The sequence below is a fragment of the Pecten maximus genome, chromosome 11, assembly GCF_902652985.1.
Source record: "Pecten maximus chromosome 11, xPecMax1.1, whole genome shotgun sequence".
Taxonomy (NCBI): Eukaryota; Metazoa; Mollusca; class Bivalvia; order Pectinida; family Pectinidae; genus Pecten; species Pecten maximus.
In genome coordinates, this window is record NC_047025.1 from 3,099,664 (window position 1) to 3,117,222 (window position 17,559).

At 33.8% G+C, this 17,559-nt stretch overlaps 1 protein-coding gene across 1 annotated transcript in view; it reads left to right on the forward strand.

The window, feature by feature from the left end:
- The window catches only part of LOC117337736 (deleted in malignant brain tumors 1 protein-like), a 53,293-nt gene that overhangs the window by 942 nt on the left and 34,792 nt on the right, over positions 1-17,559 (forward strand). Inside the window, exons 3-22 of the mRNA XM_033898837.1 lie at positions 112-284; positions 1,343-1,499; positions 1,816-2,003; positions 3,182-3,332; positions 3,631-3,803; positions 5,234-5,390; positions 5,697-5,884; positions 7,190-7,340; positions 8,022-8,194; positions 9,605-9,761; positions 10,068-10,255; positions 11,578-11,728; positions 12,025-12,197; positions 13,164-13,320; positions 13,708-13,817; positions 14,575-14,725; positions 15,148-15,320; positions 16,888-17,044; positions 17,090-17,115; positions 17,335-17,523. Of these exons, the coding sequence (XP_033754728.1) occupies positions 112-284; positions 1,343-1,499; positions 1,816-2,003; positions 3,182-3,332; positions 3,631-3,803; positions 5,234-5,390; positions 5,697-5,884; positions 7,190-7,340; positions 8,022-8,194; positions 9,605-9,761; positions 10,068-10,255; positions 11,578-11,728; positions 12,025-12,197; positions 13,164-13,320; positions 13,708-13,817; positions 14,575-14,725; positions 15,148-15,320; positions 16,888-17,044; positions 17,090-17,115; positions 17,335-17,523 (3,143 nt within the window). The remainder of the gene's footprint in view (positions 1-111; positions 285-1,342; positions 1,500-1,815; positions 2,004-3,181; positions 3,333-3,630; positions 3,804-5,233; positions 5,391-5,696; positions 5,885-7,189; positions 7,341-8,021; positions 8,195-9,604; positions 9,762-10,067; positions 10,256-11,577; positions 11,729-12,024; positions 12,198-13,163; positions 13,321-13,707; positions 13,818-14,574; positions 14,726-15,147; positions 15,321-16,887; positions 17,045-17,089; positions 17,116-17,334; positions 17,524-17,559) is intronic.

Consider the following 17,559-nt stretch of genomic DNA (forward strand, 5'->3'; position numbering starts at 1 on the left):
TTTGTCTCACGTCTGTCCCCATGTATACACATATAAATAGCTTAGTTGTAACATATTTTGATTACAGAGTAGAATATGTAGACAAATCACAATCGATTTCTGTATTTACAGTAATACTATCGACTACAATCTTCGCGCTTTCCCACGTGGTTCGGGAATGGTGTGGATGAATTTTCTCCAGTGTTACGGAACAGAATCAACACTCTATGAGTGCAGATTTGTCGGATGGGGATCTACCTGTAATCACGAGTATGATGTTGGTGTCTTCTGTTTTAACAATACAGGTAATTAACAGTATACGAAAACAAATTGAACAACAATACCCCATACATAATCAAATTATACCAAAAACATATATCAAAAACTATAGTTTTATATAAATATATCCTTATTTAATTTCATTGGAAACTTCCTTGGAAATCCATCTTTTAGAAATTTTAATGTTTGAATGTAAAACGTGCGATACCAGTTACTTCCCAATTCTGGTAGATTTGAAGAAAGGATGCCTTTCTTGGGTCTTAAAAGGAGTCTGAAAATGTAGTGTATGTTAGCTTCCCTGTGTTTAATTAATTGATTAACAAGTAAAACAAACATGTTTAACCAATCCCCACACATGATTAAATGATATATCTGGTGTAACCTCTTTTTCAAAAAAAACAATAATTGTTTATAACTCTATATATTTAATCAATATCATAGAAAACGTTCCTAGAAAATGTTGGGGTTAATCAATCTGCTAGAAATATTAATATGTGATGTTAAGTGCGACACCAGTTACTTCCCTTGTCGTACTCTGTTAGAAATCAGATGGAATTTGCTTTGATATGAAATCGACTCCGACAATGTAGATTATATGTTAGTTTCTTCTGTTAGAGTTAATTTATTTACCAATATCCTAGAATGCTATGTATTGTTGTACCAATATCAGGTCTTTGTATGTTATAAACAGTTAATATGAACATAATTTTACATCATAAACATAAAATTATAATATACAATGCATCTTTTTTTTACAATCAATACAGGTAGGATCCAGTCACAATTTATTAGTTATATATTTTAAATTTAAAGTCATAGATCCAATTTTTAACCGATAACAACTAACGAGCCATGCTTTGGGCCTATGGATTATTTTTCCAGGTCCCTTTTCAAGACATGAGCATTACCTGTGGGTACCTAATATCACTTCAATTGTACAAATTAAAAATTCTTATAACTCTGTCTCAAATTTAAACTATCTACAAAGTAAGATCGTCAGTTTTGAAAATTTTAAAATTTCACAGGAGCGTTGATTTACACATATGTAAATTAACTTCGTTCTGTATTTATTATGTCACACCAGATGATTCGGAAGTGGCAGTCCGTCTGATGGAGGTAGACGGATATCACAACAGGTCAGGCAGAGTGGAGGTTTTCTATGCGGGCCTATGGGGATATATCCGATATAATGACTGGGACGATAAGGATGCTGATGTTGTATGCAGGATGCTGGGATATAGGTAAGAGTTATAGCGGAAAAGGTATTTTTGTAACAGTATATGTCCGAAGTATAAATGGAAATTGATGAAAATTCTGAATATATGACAATCTCAGCTAGTTTTGATATCATTCATTTATTTACTGTCATCATTTTAAATATATAACTACTCACAGCAAATTGATCAAAAAACAAAGAAAAGAAAACACTTCACAATGCAGATTATCAATAAACAATGTATAAAATGCTACCTGTTTTATAGATACTGCTTTATCAATACTTTAAGGAAAACATACAATGAACAAAATTGTCATTAAATTGCATTTTCTAATCTGAAGTACGGGAAAAGGACGTTCCGTGGCACACTATATGGATCTTCCATACCTCAAACACCCTATCTGGATGGACAAGGTCCGGTGTAATGGTTCAGAGGACACAATCGCCGACTGTCCATTTGATGGATGGGGATCGTCTTACTTATCAACTATCTTGACGAGCGCCTTCGTTTCCTGTCTAAGCCAATCTGGTACGATCTTTACTTAATAACTTCTCTATTATAGCGCAGTACAACGGGCTTAAAATTTAGCTGGATTAGAATTTATCAAAGTTTTTAACACTTCTTAGTAGGTCCCAGAAAGGCCAAATGAGTATCCATATTAATCATAACTCTATAAGATATTAACAGCTGAGAAAACGCCACAGTGATCAGGACTCAAACTTATGACCCTTACATTAACATATTCGAGTGAAAACATAAGGAATTAAACGAAAAGATGTCCCAAACCAAATAGAAGGAATTGTCAAGTTGTCTGGCAGGAAGGATTTTACACGTAAATTAGTACCCATGGATTTCAGGAACATCAGGATGATTTTAGTGTTTCGTACTCCATGAAATGTCGGGATGATTTTAATAGCTTGTACTCCATGAAACGTCAGGATGATTTTAATAGCTTGTACTCCATGAAACGTTGGAATAATTTTAATAGCTTGTACTCCAAGATTTTAAAAGCTTGTAATCCATGAAACGTCGGGATGATTTTAATAGCTTGTACTCCATTAAACGTTGGGATGATTTTAATAGCTTGTACTCCATTAAACGTTGGGATGATTTTAATAGCTTGTACTCCAAGATTTTAAAAGCTTGTAATCCATGAAACGTCGGGATGATTTTAATAGCTTGTACTCCATTAAACGTTGGGATGATTTTAATAGCTTGTACTTCTTGAAACGTCAGGATGATTTGAATAGCTGGTACGCCATAAAACGTTGGGCTGATTTTAATGGTTTATACTCCATAAAACGTCGGGGTAATTTTAATGGTGTGTACTCAATAAACATCTTGATCACTTTTGTGAAGTACAATATTCTCCTGTTCTTAATATGTTGATAAATTAAAATGATCGATAGTATATGGAGTATATTGAGGATATACACGTATCTTCAATTACAGGGGAAATGTATGTAAAATTCTTCAATCAAAGATAACTATTAGTATGGGTTATATAAATATATCATATGAAACCGATAATGGTATTTTGTACGGGGTATATATATTATATAAATGTTTGTATGTATAGATATATTCTTACTTATCTTGAGGATTTTATAATAACAGTATCTATGAGTTGTATATTAATATTAGTATTTATATTGAGGTCGTTTCTTGTAGTTCTAGATGTGAATAATTTTGTTTCATATTCCCAGATGTGGACGAGTTTGCTGTACGACTGACTGACGGATTTTCCAACTCTTCTGGTCGTGTGGAGGTGTTCTATGACGGACAGTGGGGAACAATTTGTAGTGGTTACTGGGATGATACTGATGCAGAAGTAGTCTGTCGGATACTTGGATACAGGTGACGTAACTTCCGGAAAAGAAGGCAGTGTTAAAAATGGATCTTTTCTTTAATTTGGTGTTAGGTTTTATTACATACAACAATTTTTTTTCTGTTTGCTTTTTTTTCTCACAAAGTCAATAAAATTGTATACTGTTTCACGACAAAATCTGATTTGATGCTATTTGAAAATATTCAATATTTACATTATAATTTGTTTCACGTTTGTCGTTATATTATAAAATTAGTTTGGTTGTATCATTGATTGGTCAAAGAGTAGAATACATAGACCAATCATAATTGATTCCTGTATTTACAGTAACTATATCAACTACCAATACGACGCTTTCCCACGTGGTTCGGGAATGGTGTGGATGAATTCTATCCAGTGTTCAGGAACAGAAACGACACTCTATGAGTGTGGATATAACGGATGGGGCTCTAACTGTAATCATTACTATGATGTTGGTGTCTTCTGTTTTAACAATACAGGTAATCCCCGCAACGACGTTGGGGGGGCGGGGGGGGGGGGGGGGGGTATACTGGAATCACTGCTCGTCCGTCCGTCCGTTCGTCTGTAGACACATTTTGTCCGGACAACTCCTCCTATACCGAAGGGCCGATTTCAATGAAACTTCACACGAATATAGAGGACCATGTGTGGATATGCATGCCTTTTTTTCAGAATTATGGTTGCTATTGCAACTGGTCACTTTAAACAGGTTTTCCGATAAGAACCATAATTTTAAGTTTGTCCGGACAACTCCTACTAAACCGAAGGGCCGATTTCAATGAAATTTCAAACAAATATAGATGACCATGTGTAGATGTGCATCTCACTTTCTTTTATTCAAAATTATGGTTGATTTGGCAACTGGTCACTATATTACTGGGTTATCTTAGCCTGTAATTAAGAGTTCCAATTCACCATTGACTCGTGCAGATTGCGGGGGTATTAGTCATCCATCCTGGCGACAGTTCTAGTTAACAGTATAACAAAACATATTGAACAACAATACCACACCACGTGATCAAATTATACCAAAAACTTCTATCGACACCATAGTTTCATATGAATATATATATCCTTACTTAATCTTATCGAAACTTCATTGGAAAATATTTGAGGATAATCCATCTGTTAGAAATATTAATGTTTGAATGTAAAGTGAGATACCAGCTTCTTCTCCTGACACATTCTGGGAGAAATCAGATGAACGGATCCTTTGCTTGAATCTAAAAAGGAGTTCGACAATGTAGGGTATGATGTAAGCTTTCTTGTCTTTAATTAATTTAACGATATCTGGTTGGATGTTGATATACTTTAAGTCTTTTGCAGTTAGTATCAGTTGGTATGAACCAAATACTGTTTAAACAACTTGAAATTACAACATACAATGCAATTGTTATTTCAAACAATGGGGTTCAGGCTCAAATTGCTAATCTTCCATGTATGTCTATATAGTTCCTAAGATAGCAGAAAGTACAAAAGGTAAAAGAGATAAATGGATTTAACAAAATGAAAAAGAGGGCGGATCACTTCAGTAAATGAAAGCAGGAAATGCGAATTCGTAGAAAATATTGCAGGAAAAAAAGGCGTTTTCCGATTTACCTCAGATTTAACAAAATAACAAACAAACAAAAAACCAACAAAAAAGCAAAAAAGGAAGACTTTGCCGCTTGGCCTTTCTGTCCTCTCAGAAATCTTCAGACCGAATGAAGATTTGCTTATATGAACATTACTTATAGATGTATGACGTCAACAATTGTGATGACGTCATAAATTTACAATAACGTGACGTAATAACGTCGGGACGGATGGAATAGTATACAGTCAATTAACTTATTCTGCATTTAAGTTTGGTTTTTGCATTGAAACTTATGTTAATAAATTTTGTTCTGTATTCATTCTATCACATCAGACGGTTCTGAGGTGGCAGTCCGTCTGATGGAGGTAGACGGATATCACAACAGGTCAGGCAGAGTGGAGGTTTTCTATGCAGGTCTATGGGGATATATCGGGTATAATTCCTGGGACGATAAAGATGCTGATGTTGTATGCAGGATGCTGGGATATAGGTAAGAGTTATAGCGGAACAGGGTTTTTTTGTAACAGTATATGTCAAAAGTATAAATGGAAATTGATGAAAATTCTGAATATAGGAAAATCTCAGCTAGTTTTGATATCATTCATTTATTTATTGTCATCATTTTAAATATATAATTACTCGCAGCAAATTGATTTTAAAAAAAGGAAAGAAAACACTTCACAATGCAGATTATCAATATAAAATGTTACCTGTTTTATAGATACTGCTTAATTAATACTAAAAGGAAAACACAGAATTAACAAATTGTCATTAAGATGTACTTTCTAATCTGAAGTACGGGAAAAGGACGTTCCGTGACACACTACATTGATCTTCAATACCTCCAACACCCTACCTGGATGAACAATGTCCGGTGTAATGGTTCAGAGGACACAATCGCCGACTGTCCATTTGATGGATGGGGATCGTCCTACTATTCAAGCAGGCTGTCCACTGCCTTCGTCTCCTGTCTAAGCCAATCTGGTATGATCAGTGTTAAAACCTTTTTTTTTATTATTATTTTACCACGGGCTTAGAATTTAGCTGGATTAGGATTAATACATGTTAATAGCACCTCCAAGCCGGTCCCAGAGAGGTTCAGTATTCATATTAATCACAACTCAACAAGACACAATATTACCAGTAGAAAAACGCCGTAGTTTCCAGGATAGGACTCGAACTAATGACCTTTATATTAACATAAGCTCAAGTTAACCTTCGAAATCTGATCATCAAATATACGAGTAAAATATTTGGAATTAAATTAAAAGACCTACCCTTCAAATGAGAAGAAATTGTCAAGTAGTCTAGAAGAAGAGTTTATACACGGAGATTAGTAGTACCCTTTGATTTCTGCAACATCGGTATAATTTTAATGGTGTGTACTCGAAATGATTTTGATGGTTTTTACTCCATAACATTTCGAAATGATTTTAATTGTGTATATTCCTTAAAACGCCGAAATGATTTAATGGTTCGTACTCCTTGGAACGCCGGGAAAAGTTTAATGGTTCGTAATCCATAAACGCCGGGTTGATTTAATGGATATTACGCAATAACCGTCTTGATCACTTTTAACTGCTCAACATCGGTATGATCTATAGAAACACACACACACATATATATATATATATATATATATGGGGCAAAGAAGTAATTCAAACAGTGTACACTGTTTGAATTACTTCTTTGCCCCATATAATCATTACAAGTAATTCGTATCCTCCATACATTTATGTGAGGATCCAGTGTTATCTGGATTATACTGTTCATATTACTTCTTTGACCCTTATATATATATATATATATATATATATATATATTTAAAAAGAATAAAAACACGACACAGCAGCTAGCGCTTTCGTCACGTCTAGGTGACTCTTCAGAATGTTTATTTAAAAAATAAACATTCTGAAGAGTCACCTAGACGTGACGAAAGCGCTAGCTGCTGTGTCGTGTTTTTATTCTTTTTAAATGCATATTTTTCGTCCGTAAGGTTCACCTTAAACTTTTTAACTTATATATATATATATATGAATATGAGTAAATTGAGGATACATGTATATCTTATCATGAAATATTTACGATTACATGTAGATCTATATGTTTTATTGACTGTTAATGTCTAAGAATATTCCCAAAAAATGTTTTCAAAGCATTCAGAGTCATTATATTGGTGCAGCGCAGGCTTGAACAATAGACTAAAAGGTTTACGTAAATAACAATTACTTACTTTTAATAACAGGGATAATATGTGTAAAATTCTTCATTTAATGTTCATATTCCCAGATGTGGACGAGTTTGCTGTACGACTGACAGACGGATTTTCCAACTCTTCTGGTCGTGTGGAGGTGTTCTATGACCGACAGTGGGGAACAATTTGTCGTGATAGCTGGGATGATACTGATGCAGCAGTAGTCTGTCGTATGCTTGGATACAGGTATGCAAATAAGGTGTACAGGTGACGGCAGGGACCCGGTAATGTGACGTCATTCGATTATTGATGTCGTGAATAACAATTGCAGCTCGGTTCAAATTTCGAATTCATGACCAATCAAAAAACCGGAAGGTCATATTACACTTGTGGAATATAACATACATATATCCAACAGTCGGCACATTTATACAATGGCTTGAGAGTTGAATAACGCAGCGTATTGTGGTAGAAATTGGTGCTTTCAATTTAATGTATTGTTTTAGTGCATAATTCAATATAGATATCTAACTAATATAAGACCATTAAAGAATGTTCGGACTTTATTTTAAACTCTGAAATGTAACATCATACTCGCCTAATGTTTGAGATATGTTTCCAAATCAGGCTTGAAATGCCATATGTTTGTAAAATGCGCTTCACATTATGTATACATTATACAAACAGTGTTAATCTTGTAAGCATTGTAAATGGAACTCTTTTTGTTTATTTTTTCTTATAACGACAATGTAATGTTAAACTGTTTCGAGGCAAAATGTGATTTTATGCTATTTGAGAATATTCATTATTTTTCAATATCAGTTGTTTCACGTCTGTCGCTATATTATAAAATTAGTTTGGTTGTATCATATTTTGGTTACAGAGTAGAATACGTAGTCCAATCATAATTGCTTCCTGTATTTACAGTAACTATATCAACTACCTTTACTACGCTTTCCCACGTGGTTCGGGAATGGTGTGGATGAATTCTATCCAGTGTTCAGGAACAGAAACGACACTCTATGAGTGTGGATATAACGGATGGGGCTCTAACTGTAATCATTACTATGATGTTGGTGTCTTCTGTTTTAACAATACAGGTAAGTATTTATCCCCGCAACGACGTTGGGGGGGGGGGGGGGGGTATACTGGAATCACTGCTCGTCCGTCCGTCCGTTCGTCTGTAGACACATTTTGTCCGGACAACTCCTCCTATACCGAAGGGCCGATTTCAATGAAACTTCACACGAATATAGAGGACCATGTGTGGATATGCATGCCTTTTTTTCAGAATTATGGTTGCTATTGCAACTGGTCACTTTAAACAGGTTTTCCGATAAGAACCATAATTTTAAGTTTGTCCGGACAACTCCTACTAAACCGAAGGGCCGATTTCAATGAAATTTCAAACAAATATAGATGACCATGTGTAGATGTGCATCTCACTTTCTTTTCTTCAAAATTATGGTTGATTTGGCAACTGGTCACTATATTACTGGGTTATCTTAGCCTGTAATTAAGAGTTCCAATTCACCATTGACTCGTGCAGATTGCGGGGGTATTAGTCATCCATCCTGGCGACAGTTCTAGTTAACAGTATAACAAAACATATTGAACAACAATACCACACCACGTGATCAAATTATACCAAAAACTTCTATCGAAACCATAGTTTCATATGAATATATATATCCTTACTTAATCTTATCGAAACTTCATTGGAAAATATTTGGGGATAATCCATCTGTTAGAAATATTAATGTTTGAATGTAAAGTGAGATACCAGCTTCTTCTCCTGACACATTCTGGGAGAAATCAGATGAACGGATCCTTTGCTTGGATCTAAAAAGGAGTCCGACAATGTAGGGTATGATGTAAGCTTTCTTGTCTTTAATTAATTTAACGATATCTGGTTGGATGTTGATATACTTTAAGTCTTTTGCAGTTAGTATCAGTTGGTATGAACCAAATACTGTTTAAACAACTTGAAATTACAACATACAATGCAATTGTTATTACAAACAATGGGGTTCAGGCTCAAATTGCTAATCTTCCATGTATGTCTATATAGTTCCTAAGATAGCAGAAAGTACAAAAGTTAAGAGATAAATGGATTTAACAAAATGAAAAGAGAGCGAAGATCACTCCAGTAAATGAAAACAGGAAATGGGAATTCGTCGAAAATATTGCAGGAAAAAAGAGTTTTCCGATTTACTTCAGATTTAACAAAATAACAAAAAAAAAAAAAAAAAAAAACCACCTTGCCGCTAGGCCTCTCTGTCATCTCTGACATCTTCAGACCGAATGAAGATTTGCTTATATGAACATTACTTACAGATGTATGACGTCAACAATTGTGATGACGTCATAAATTTACAATAACGTGACGTAATAACGTCGGGACGGATGGAATAGTATACATTCAATTAACTTATTGTGCATTTAAGTTTGGTTTTTGCATTGAAACTTATGTTAATAAATTTCGTTCTGTATTCATTCTATCACACCAGACGGTTCTGAGGTGGCAGTCCGTCTGATGGAGGTAGACGGATATCACAACAGGTCAGGCAGAGTGGAGGTTTTCTATGCAGGTCTATGGGGATATATCGGATATAGTTCCTGGGACGATAAGGACGCTGATGTTGTATGCAGGATGCTGGGATATAGGTAAGAGTTGTAGCGGAAAAGTATTTTCTATTACAATATATTTCCGAAGTTAAAATGGAAATTGATGAAAATTCTGAATATATGACAATCAAAGCTAGTTTTGATGTCATTCAATTATTTATTGTCAACATTTGAAATGTATACCTACTCCCAGCAAATTGATCAAAAAATAAAGAAAGGAAAACACTTCACAATACAGATTATCGTTATAAAATGTTACCTGTTTTATAGATACTGCTTAATTAATACTTAAACGAGAACGCAGAATTAACAAATTGTCATTAAAATGCACTTTCTAATCTGAAGTACGGGAAAAGGACGTTCCGTGACACACTACATTGATCTTCAATACCTCCAACACCCTACCTGGATGAACAATGTCCGGTGTAATGGTTCAGAGGACACAATCGCCGACTGTCCATTTGATGGATGGGGATCGTCCTACTATTCAAGCAGTCTGTCCACTGCCTTCGTCTCCTGTCTAAGCCAATCTGGTATGATCTTTGTTAAAACCTTTTTTTTTAATTTTACCACGGGCTTAGAATTTAGCTGGATTAGGATTAATACATGTTAATAGCACCTCCAAGCCGGTCCCAGAGAGGTTCAGTATTCATATTAATCACAACTCAACAAGACACAATATTACCAGTAGAAAAACGCCGTAGTTTCCAGGATAGGACTCGAACTAATGACCTTTATATTAACATAAGCTCAAGTTAACCTTCGAAATATGATCATCAAATATACGAGTAAAATATTTGGAATTAAATTAAAAGACCTACCCTTCAAATGAGAAGAAATTGTCAAGTAGTCTAGAAGAAGAGTTTATACACGGAGATTAGTAGTACCCTTTGATTTCTGCAACATCGGTATAATTTTAATGGTGTGTACTTCATAAAATGTCGAAATGATTTTGATGGTTTTTACTTCATAACATTTCGAAATGATTTTAATTGTGTATATTCCTTAAAACGCCGAAATGATTTAATGGTTCGTACTCCTTGGAACGCCGGGAAAAGTTTAATGGTTCGTAATCCATAAACGCCGGGTTGATTTAATGGATATTACTCAATAACCGTCTTGATCACTTTTAACTGCTCAACATCGGTATGATCTATAGAAACACACACACACACATATATATATATATATATGGGGCAAAGAAGTAATTCAAACAGTGTAAACAATAAGGCTTGTTTACACTGTTTGAATTACTTCTTTGCCCCATATAATCATTACAAGTAATTCGTATCCTCCATACATTTATGTGAGGATCCAGTGTTATCTGGATTATACTGTTCATATTACTTCTTTGACCCTTATATATATATATATATATATATGCATTTAAAAAGAATAAAAACACGACACAGCAGCTAGCGCTTTCTTCACGTCTAGGTGACTCTTCAGAATGTTTATTTTTAAATAAACATTCTGAAGAGTCACCTAGACGTGACGAAAGCGCTAGCTGCTGTGTCGTGTTTTTATTCTTTTTAAATGCATATTTTTCGTCCGTAAGGTTCACCTTAAACTTTTTAACTTATATATATATATATATATATGAATATGAGTAAATTGAGGATACATGTATATCTTATCATGAAATATTTACGATTACATGTAGATCTATATGTTTTATTGACTGTTAATGTCTAAGAATATTCCCAAAAAATGTTTTCAAAGCATTCAGAGTCATTATATTGGTGCAGCGCAGGCTTGAACAATAGACTAAAAGGTTTACGTAAATAACAATTACTTACTTTTAATAACAGGGATAATATGTGTAAAATTCTTCATTTAATGTTCATATTCCCAGATGTGGACGAGTTTGCTGTACGACTGACGGACGGATTTTCCAACTCTTCTGGTCGTGTGGAGGTGTTCTATGACCGACAGTGGGGAACAATTTGTCGTGATAGCTGGGATGATACTGATGCAGCAGTAGTCTGTCGGATACTTGGATACAGGTGACGTAACTTCCGGAAAAGGAAGCAGTGTTAATATGGAGAAATGTTTTTAATTTGGTGTTAGGTTTTATTACATACAACAATTTTTTTTTTTTTGCTTTTTTTTCACAAAGTCAATAAAATTTTATGCTGTTTCACGACAAAATCTGATTTGATGCTATTTGAAAATATTCATTATTTAAATTATAATTTTTTTTCACGTCTGTCGTTATATTTTAAAATTAGTTTGGTTGTATCATAGTTTGGTTACAGAGTAGAATATGTAGACCAATCATAATTCCTTCCTGTATTTATAGTAACTATATCAACTACCGTAACTACGCTTTCTCACGTGGTTCGGGAATGGTGTGGATGAATTATATCCGGTGTTCAGGAACAGAAACGACACTCTATGAGTGTGGATATAACGGATGGGGATCTAACTGTAATCATCAGTATGATGTTGGTGTCTTCTGTTTTAACAATACAGGTAATTAACAGTATAACAAAACATATTGAACAACAATACCCCACTACGTTTTCAAATGATACGAAAACTTCTATCGACACCATAGTTTCATACAAATTATATCCTTATTTAATTTTATTGAAAACTTTATTGGGAAATATTTGAGGATAATCCATCTGTTAGAAATATTAATGTGTGAATGTAAAGTGATATACCAGCTTCTTCTCCTGACACATTCTGGGAGAAATCAGATGAACGGATCCTTTGCTTGAATCTAAAAAGGAGTCCGACAATGTAGGGTATGATGTTAGCTTTCCTGCGTTTAATTAATTTAACGATATCTGGTTGGATGTTAATGTAATTTAAGTCTTTTGCAGTTAGTATCAGTTAGTATGAACCAAATACTTTTTAAACAACTTGAAATTACAACATACAATGCAATTGGTATTACAAACAATGGGGTCCAGGTACAAATTGCTAATCTTTCATGTATGTCTATATAGTTCATAAGATAGTAGAACGTACAAAAAGTAAAAGAGATATGTGGATTAAACAAAATAAAAAAAAAGGGTGCAAGATCACTTCAATAAATGAAGACAAGAAATGCGAATTCGTAATAAGAATAGCAGGAACAAATGTTTTCTGATTTACTTCAGATTAAAACATACGAGCATGAATAACAACAAAAAACAAAAACCAAACAAATAAAAAAGGAAGACTTTGTCACCGGCCTTTCTGCCCTCTCAGACATCTTCAGCGGACTGAAGATTTGCTTATACGAACATTACTTAGAAAAGTATGAGGCCAAAAACTATGATGACGTCATAAATTTACAATAACGTGACGTAGTAAAGTCGGGAGGGATGGAATAGTATACAGTCAATTAACTTATTCTGCATTTAAGTTTGGTTTTTCCATTTTAAGTTTGGTTTTTCCATTGACACTTATGTAAACAAATCTCATTCTATATTCATTCTATAACACTAGACGGTTCTGAGGTGGCAGTCCGTCTGATGGAGGTAGACGGATATCACAACAGGTCAGGCAGAGTGGAGGTTTTCTATGCAGGTCTATGGGGATATATCGGGTATAGTTCATGGGATGATAAAGATGCTGATGTTGTATGCAGGATGCTGGGATATAGGTAAGAGTTAGAGCAGAAAAGGTATTTTTGTAACAGTATGGGTCCGAAGTTTAAATGGAAATTGATGAAAATTCTGAATATATGGCAATAAAAACTATTTTTGATATCATTCATTTATTTATTGTCATCATTTTAAATATATAAATACGCACAGCAAATTGATCAAACAACAAAGAAAAACAAACCACTTCACAATGCAGATTATCAATATACAATGTTACCTGTTTTATAAATACTGATTTAACAACACTTAAAGGAAAACATAGAATTATCAAAATAGTCATTAAATTGCATTTTCTAATCTGAAGTACGGGAAAAGGACGTTCCGTGACACACTACATAGATCTTCAATACCTCCAACACCCAACCTGGATGAACAATGTCCAGGTGTAATGGTTCAGAGGACACAATCGCCGACTGTCCATTTGATGGATGGGGATCGTCCTACTATTCAAGCAGGCTGTCCACTGCCTTCGTCTCCTGTCTAAGCCAATCTGGTATGATCAGTGTTAATAACTTCGATTTTACATTTTACCACGGGCTTAGACTTTAGTTGGATTAGGATTAATACAGGTTAATAGCACCTCCAAGACGGTCCCAGAGAGAGGTTCAGTATCCATATTAATCACAACTCAACAAGACACAGTATTAACAGTAGAGAAAACGCCGAAGATCCCTTTGATTTCTGGAACATCGGGATAATTTTAATGGTGTTTACTTCATAAAACGTTGAAATGATTTTGATGGTTTTTACTCAATAAAATTTCGAAATGATTTTAATTGTGTATATTCCTTAAAACGCCGAAATGATTTTAATGGTTTGTACTCCATGAAACGCCAGGATAATTTTAATGGTTCGTAATCCATAAAACGCCGGGATAATTTTAATGGTTCGTAATCCATAAAACGCCGGGATGATTTTAATGGTTATTACTCAATAACCGTCCTGATCACTTTTAACTGCTCAACATCGGTATGATCTATAAAGACGTATATATATGAATATGAGTGATTTTAGGATAGATCTTGTCATGGAATATTTACGATTACATGTAGATTTATATTCTTTTATTGACTGTGAATGTGTTAAAATAGTTAAAGGATTTTGTTAAGCCAACGAGTTCAGAGCCAATATATTGGTGCAGCGGCATGCTTGAATAATAGACTTAAACATTTACGTAAATAACGATTACCTACCTTTAAATAACAGGGATAATATGTGTAAAATTCTTCAGTTCATGTTCATGTTTCCAGATGTGGACGAGTTTTCTGTACGACTGACGGACGGATTTTCCAACTCTTCTGGTCGTGTGGAGGTGTTCTATGACAGACAGTGGGGAACAATTTGTCGTGATAGCTGGGATGATACTGATGCAGCAGTAGTCTGTCGTATACTTGGATACAGGTGACGTAACTTCCGGAAAAGGAAGCAGTGTTAAAAATGGATATATATATTTTTTTTTTAATTTAGTTTAAAGTTTTAATACATACAACAAAACATTAACTGAATTCATCATAGTTTATATAACATTATGTTTGTTAGCATTGTAAATTGAACATTTGTATTTATCTTTTTTGTTTTGTTTTTTTGGGGTTTTTTTTCTGTTTTTTTTTTTGTTTGTTGTTTTTTTTTGTTTTTTGTTTCACAAAGTCAATGCAATGTTATACTGTTTCACGACAAAATCTGATTTGATGCTATTTGAAAATTATTTACATTATAATTTTATTCACGTCTGTCGTTATATTATAAAATTAGTTTGGCTGTATCATAGTTTGGTTACAGAGTAGAATATGTAGACCAATCATAACTCCTTCCTGTATTTACAGTAACTATATCAACTACCGTAACTACGCTTTCCCACGTGGTTCTGGAATGGTGTGGATGAATTCTATCCAGTGTTCAGGAACAGAAACGACACTCTATGAGTGTGGATATAACGGATGGGGATCTACCTGTAATCACGAGTATGATGTTGGTGTCTTCTGTTTTAACAATACAGGTAATTAACAGTATAACAAAACAAATTGAACAACAATACCTCATACATAATTAAATTATGCGAAAAACTTCTATAGAAAACATAGTTTCATATAAATATATATCCTTATTTATTTATTTTTTTGAAAACTTCCATGAAAATCCATCTTTTAGAAATATTAATGTGTGAATGTAAAAAAGTGCGATACCAGCTATTTCCCCCGGACACATTCTGGTAGAAATCAGATGAAATGATCCCTTTCTGGGATCAAAAAATGAGTCAGACAATGTAGGGTATGTTAGCTTTCCGGTGTTTAATTAATTGATTTAGCGATATCAGGTTGGATTTTAATGTAACTTAAGCCTTTTTCATATTTCAAAATTGATTATTCGATATCTGGGTTTATCGTAATCTGTATGTACTTGTTTTATTGTATATTATTTTTTTAAGTAAAGTAAAGTTTTATCAAGATATAAGTGTATGTCACTATGTTAAAATGATGTAAGTTGTAATCTAAACGTAATTGTGGTAGTTGTTTTTCTTGTTGAATTCAAATGTTTTCACCTAGCAGGCTTTATTCAAGTGTTAAAGTGGTAATCAGTTTTCAATTGTTATATTAGAGTTTATTTATTTACTATCTATTGTTGTACTGATATCAGATTTTTGTATGTTATAATCATTTAGTATGAACCAAATATTGCTTCATCAATTTAAAATTACAACGTACAATGCAATTGTTATTACAAACAATAGAAATAGGGTTCAGATATTGCTTATCTTCCATGTATGTCTATCTATTTCCTAAGATAGCAGAAAGTACAAAAGATAAAAGAGATAAATTGATTAAACAAAATAAAAATAAAGGAGCAGCATCACTTCCGTCACTGAAAATAGGAAATGTGAATTCGTAATAAGAGTTGCAGAAATAGGAATGGAGGAAAAAGCGTTTTCCGATTTACTTCAGATATAAATATATAAGAATAAATAACAAACAAAAAAACAAGACTTTGCCGCTATGCCTTTTCTCCGTCCTCTCAAACTTATTTAGGCGAGTTGAAAATTTGTTTATTCGAACGTTGCTTAGAAATGTATATCGTCAACAATTATGATGACGTCATAAGTTTACATTAACTTTACGTAATAAACAAAGTCTGGACGGATGGAATACTGTACATTCAATTAACTTATTCTGCATTCCAGTTTGCTTTTTCATTTTAATATTTTATGTTTGTAAATCATATACATTCAATATGCCATTGCCACCCTCCATCACATGAGAAAAATACCACTAGTGCTATTTATTGTCAAGAGTAGATTTTCATTTGTTTATTTTTTACTGATAGTCCTGTTTTTATGTTCTAGGTGAAAATGATTTTTTGGCAAATGGATTATTTTTTATACATAAGTCCCTATTAAAGACATTAGCACTGTCTTTCTGTACGTGATATCCTTTCATTTGTACAAATTGCGAATCCTTTTAATTAAATCTGAAAATATAATTAACTTGTATTAACGTATGAAATATGCAGGAGCCGTGCTTTACACATTTGTAAATAAACTTTGTTCTATATTTATTCTGTCACACTAGACGGTTCTGAGGTGAAAGTCCGTCTGATGGAGGTAGACGGATATCACAACAGGTCAGGCAGAGTGGAGGTTTTCTATGCGGGGCTATGGGGATATGTCTTACATAATTACTGGGACGATAAGGATGCTGATGTTGTATGTAAGATGCTGGGATACAAGTAAGAGTTATTGTGGAAAAGGTATTTTGTTACAATAAACTACAGAATTATAAATGGAAATTGGCAATTCCGCAAACATTAGTAAACAAATCAAGTTTTAATAATTAGTTATTTGATTAAAAAAAAAAGGAAGGTAAAAAAACTGAAGCCTTCTTATTTGAGAGAATTTTATGTACATGCATATATAATATATATATGAAATGGCAAATCACATAAACTTCATTTATTGATACTTAAATGCAAACATTGGAATTACAATTCATTAGATTTGATTTTTATTTAACCTGAAGTACGGGGAAAAGGACGTTTCGTGACACACTACATAGATCTTCAACACCTCCAACACCCTACCTGGATGAACAATGTCCAGTGTAATGGTTCAGAGGACACAATCGCCGACTGTTCGTTTGCTGGATGGGGATCGTCCTACATTTCAAACAGGCTGTCGACTGCCTTCGTTTCCTGTCTAAGCCAATCTGGTATGATCTTCATTAATTTTTTTTTATTACAGCATT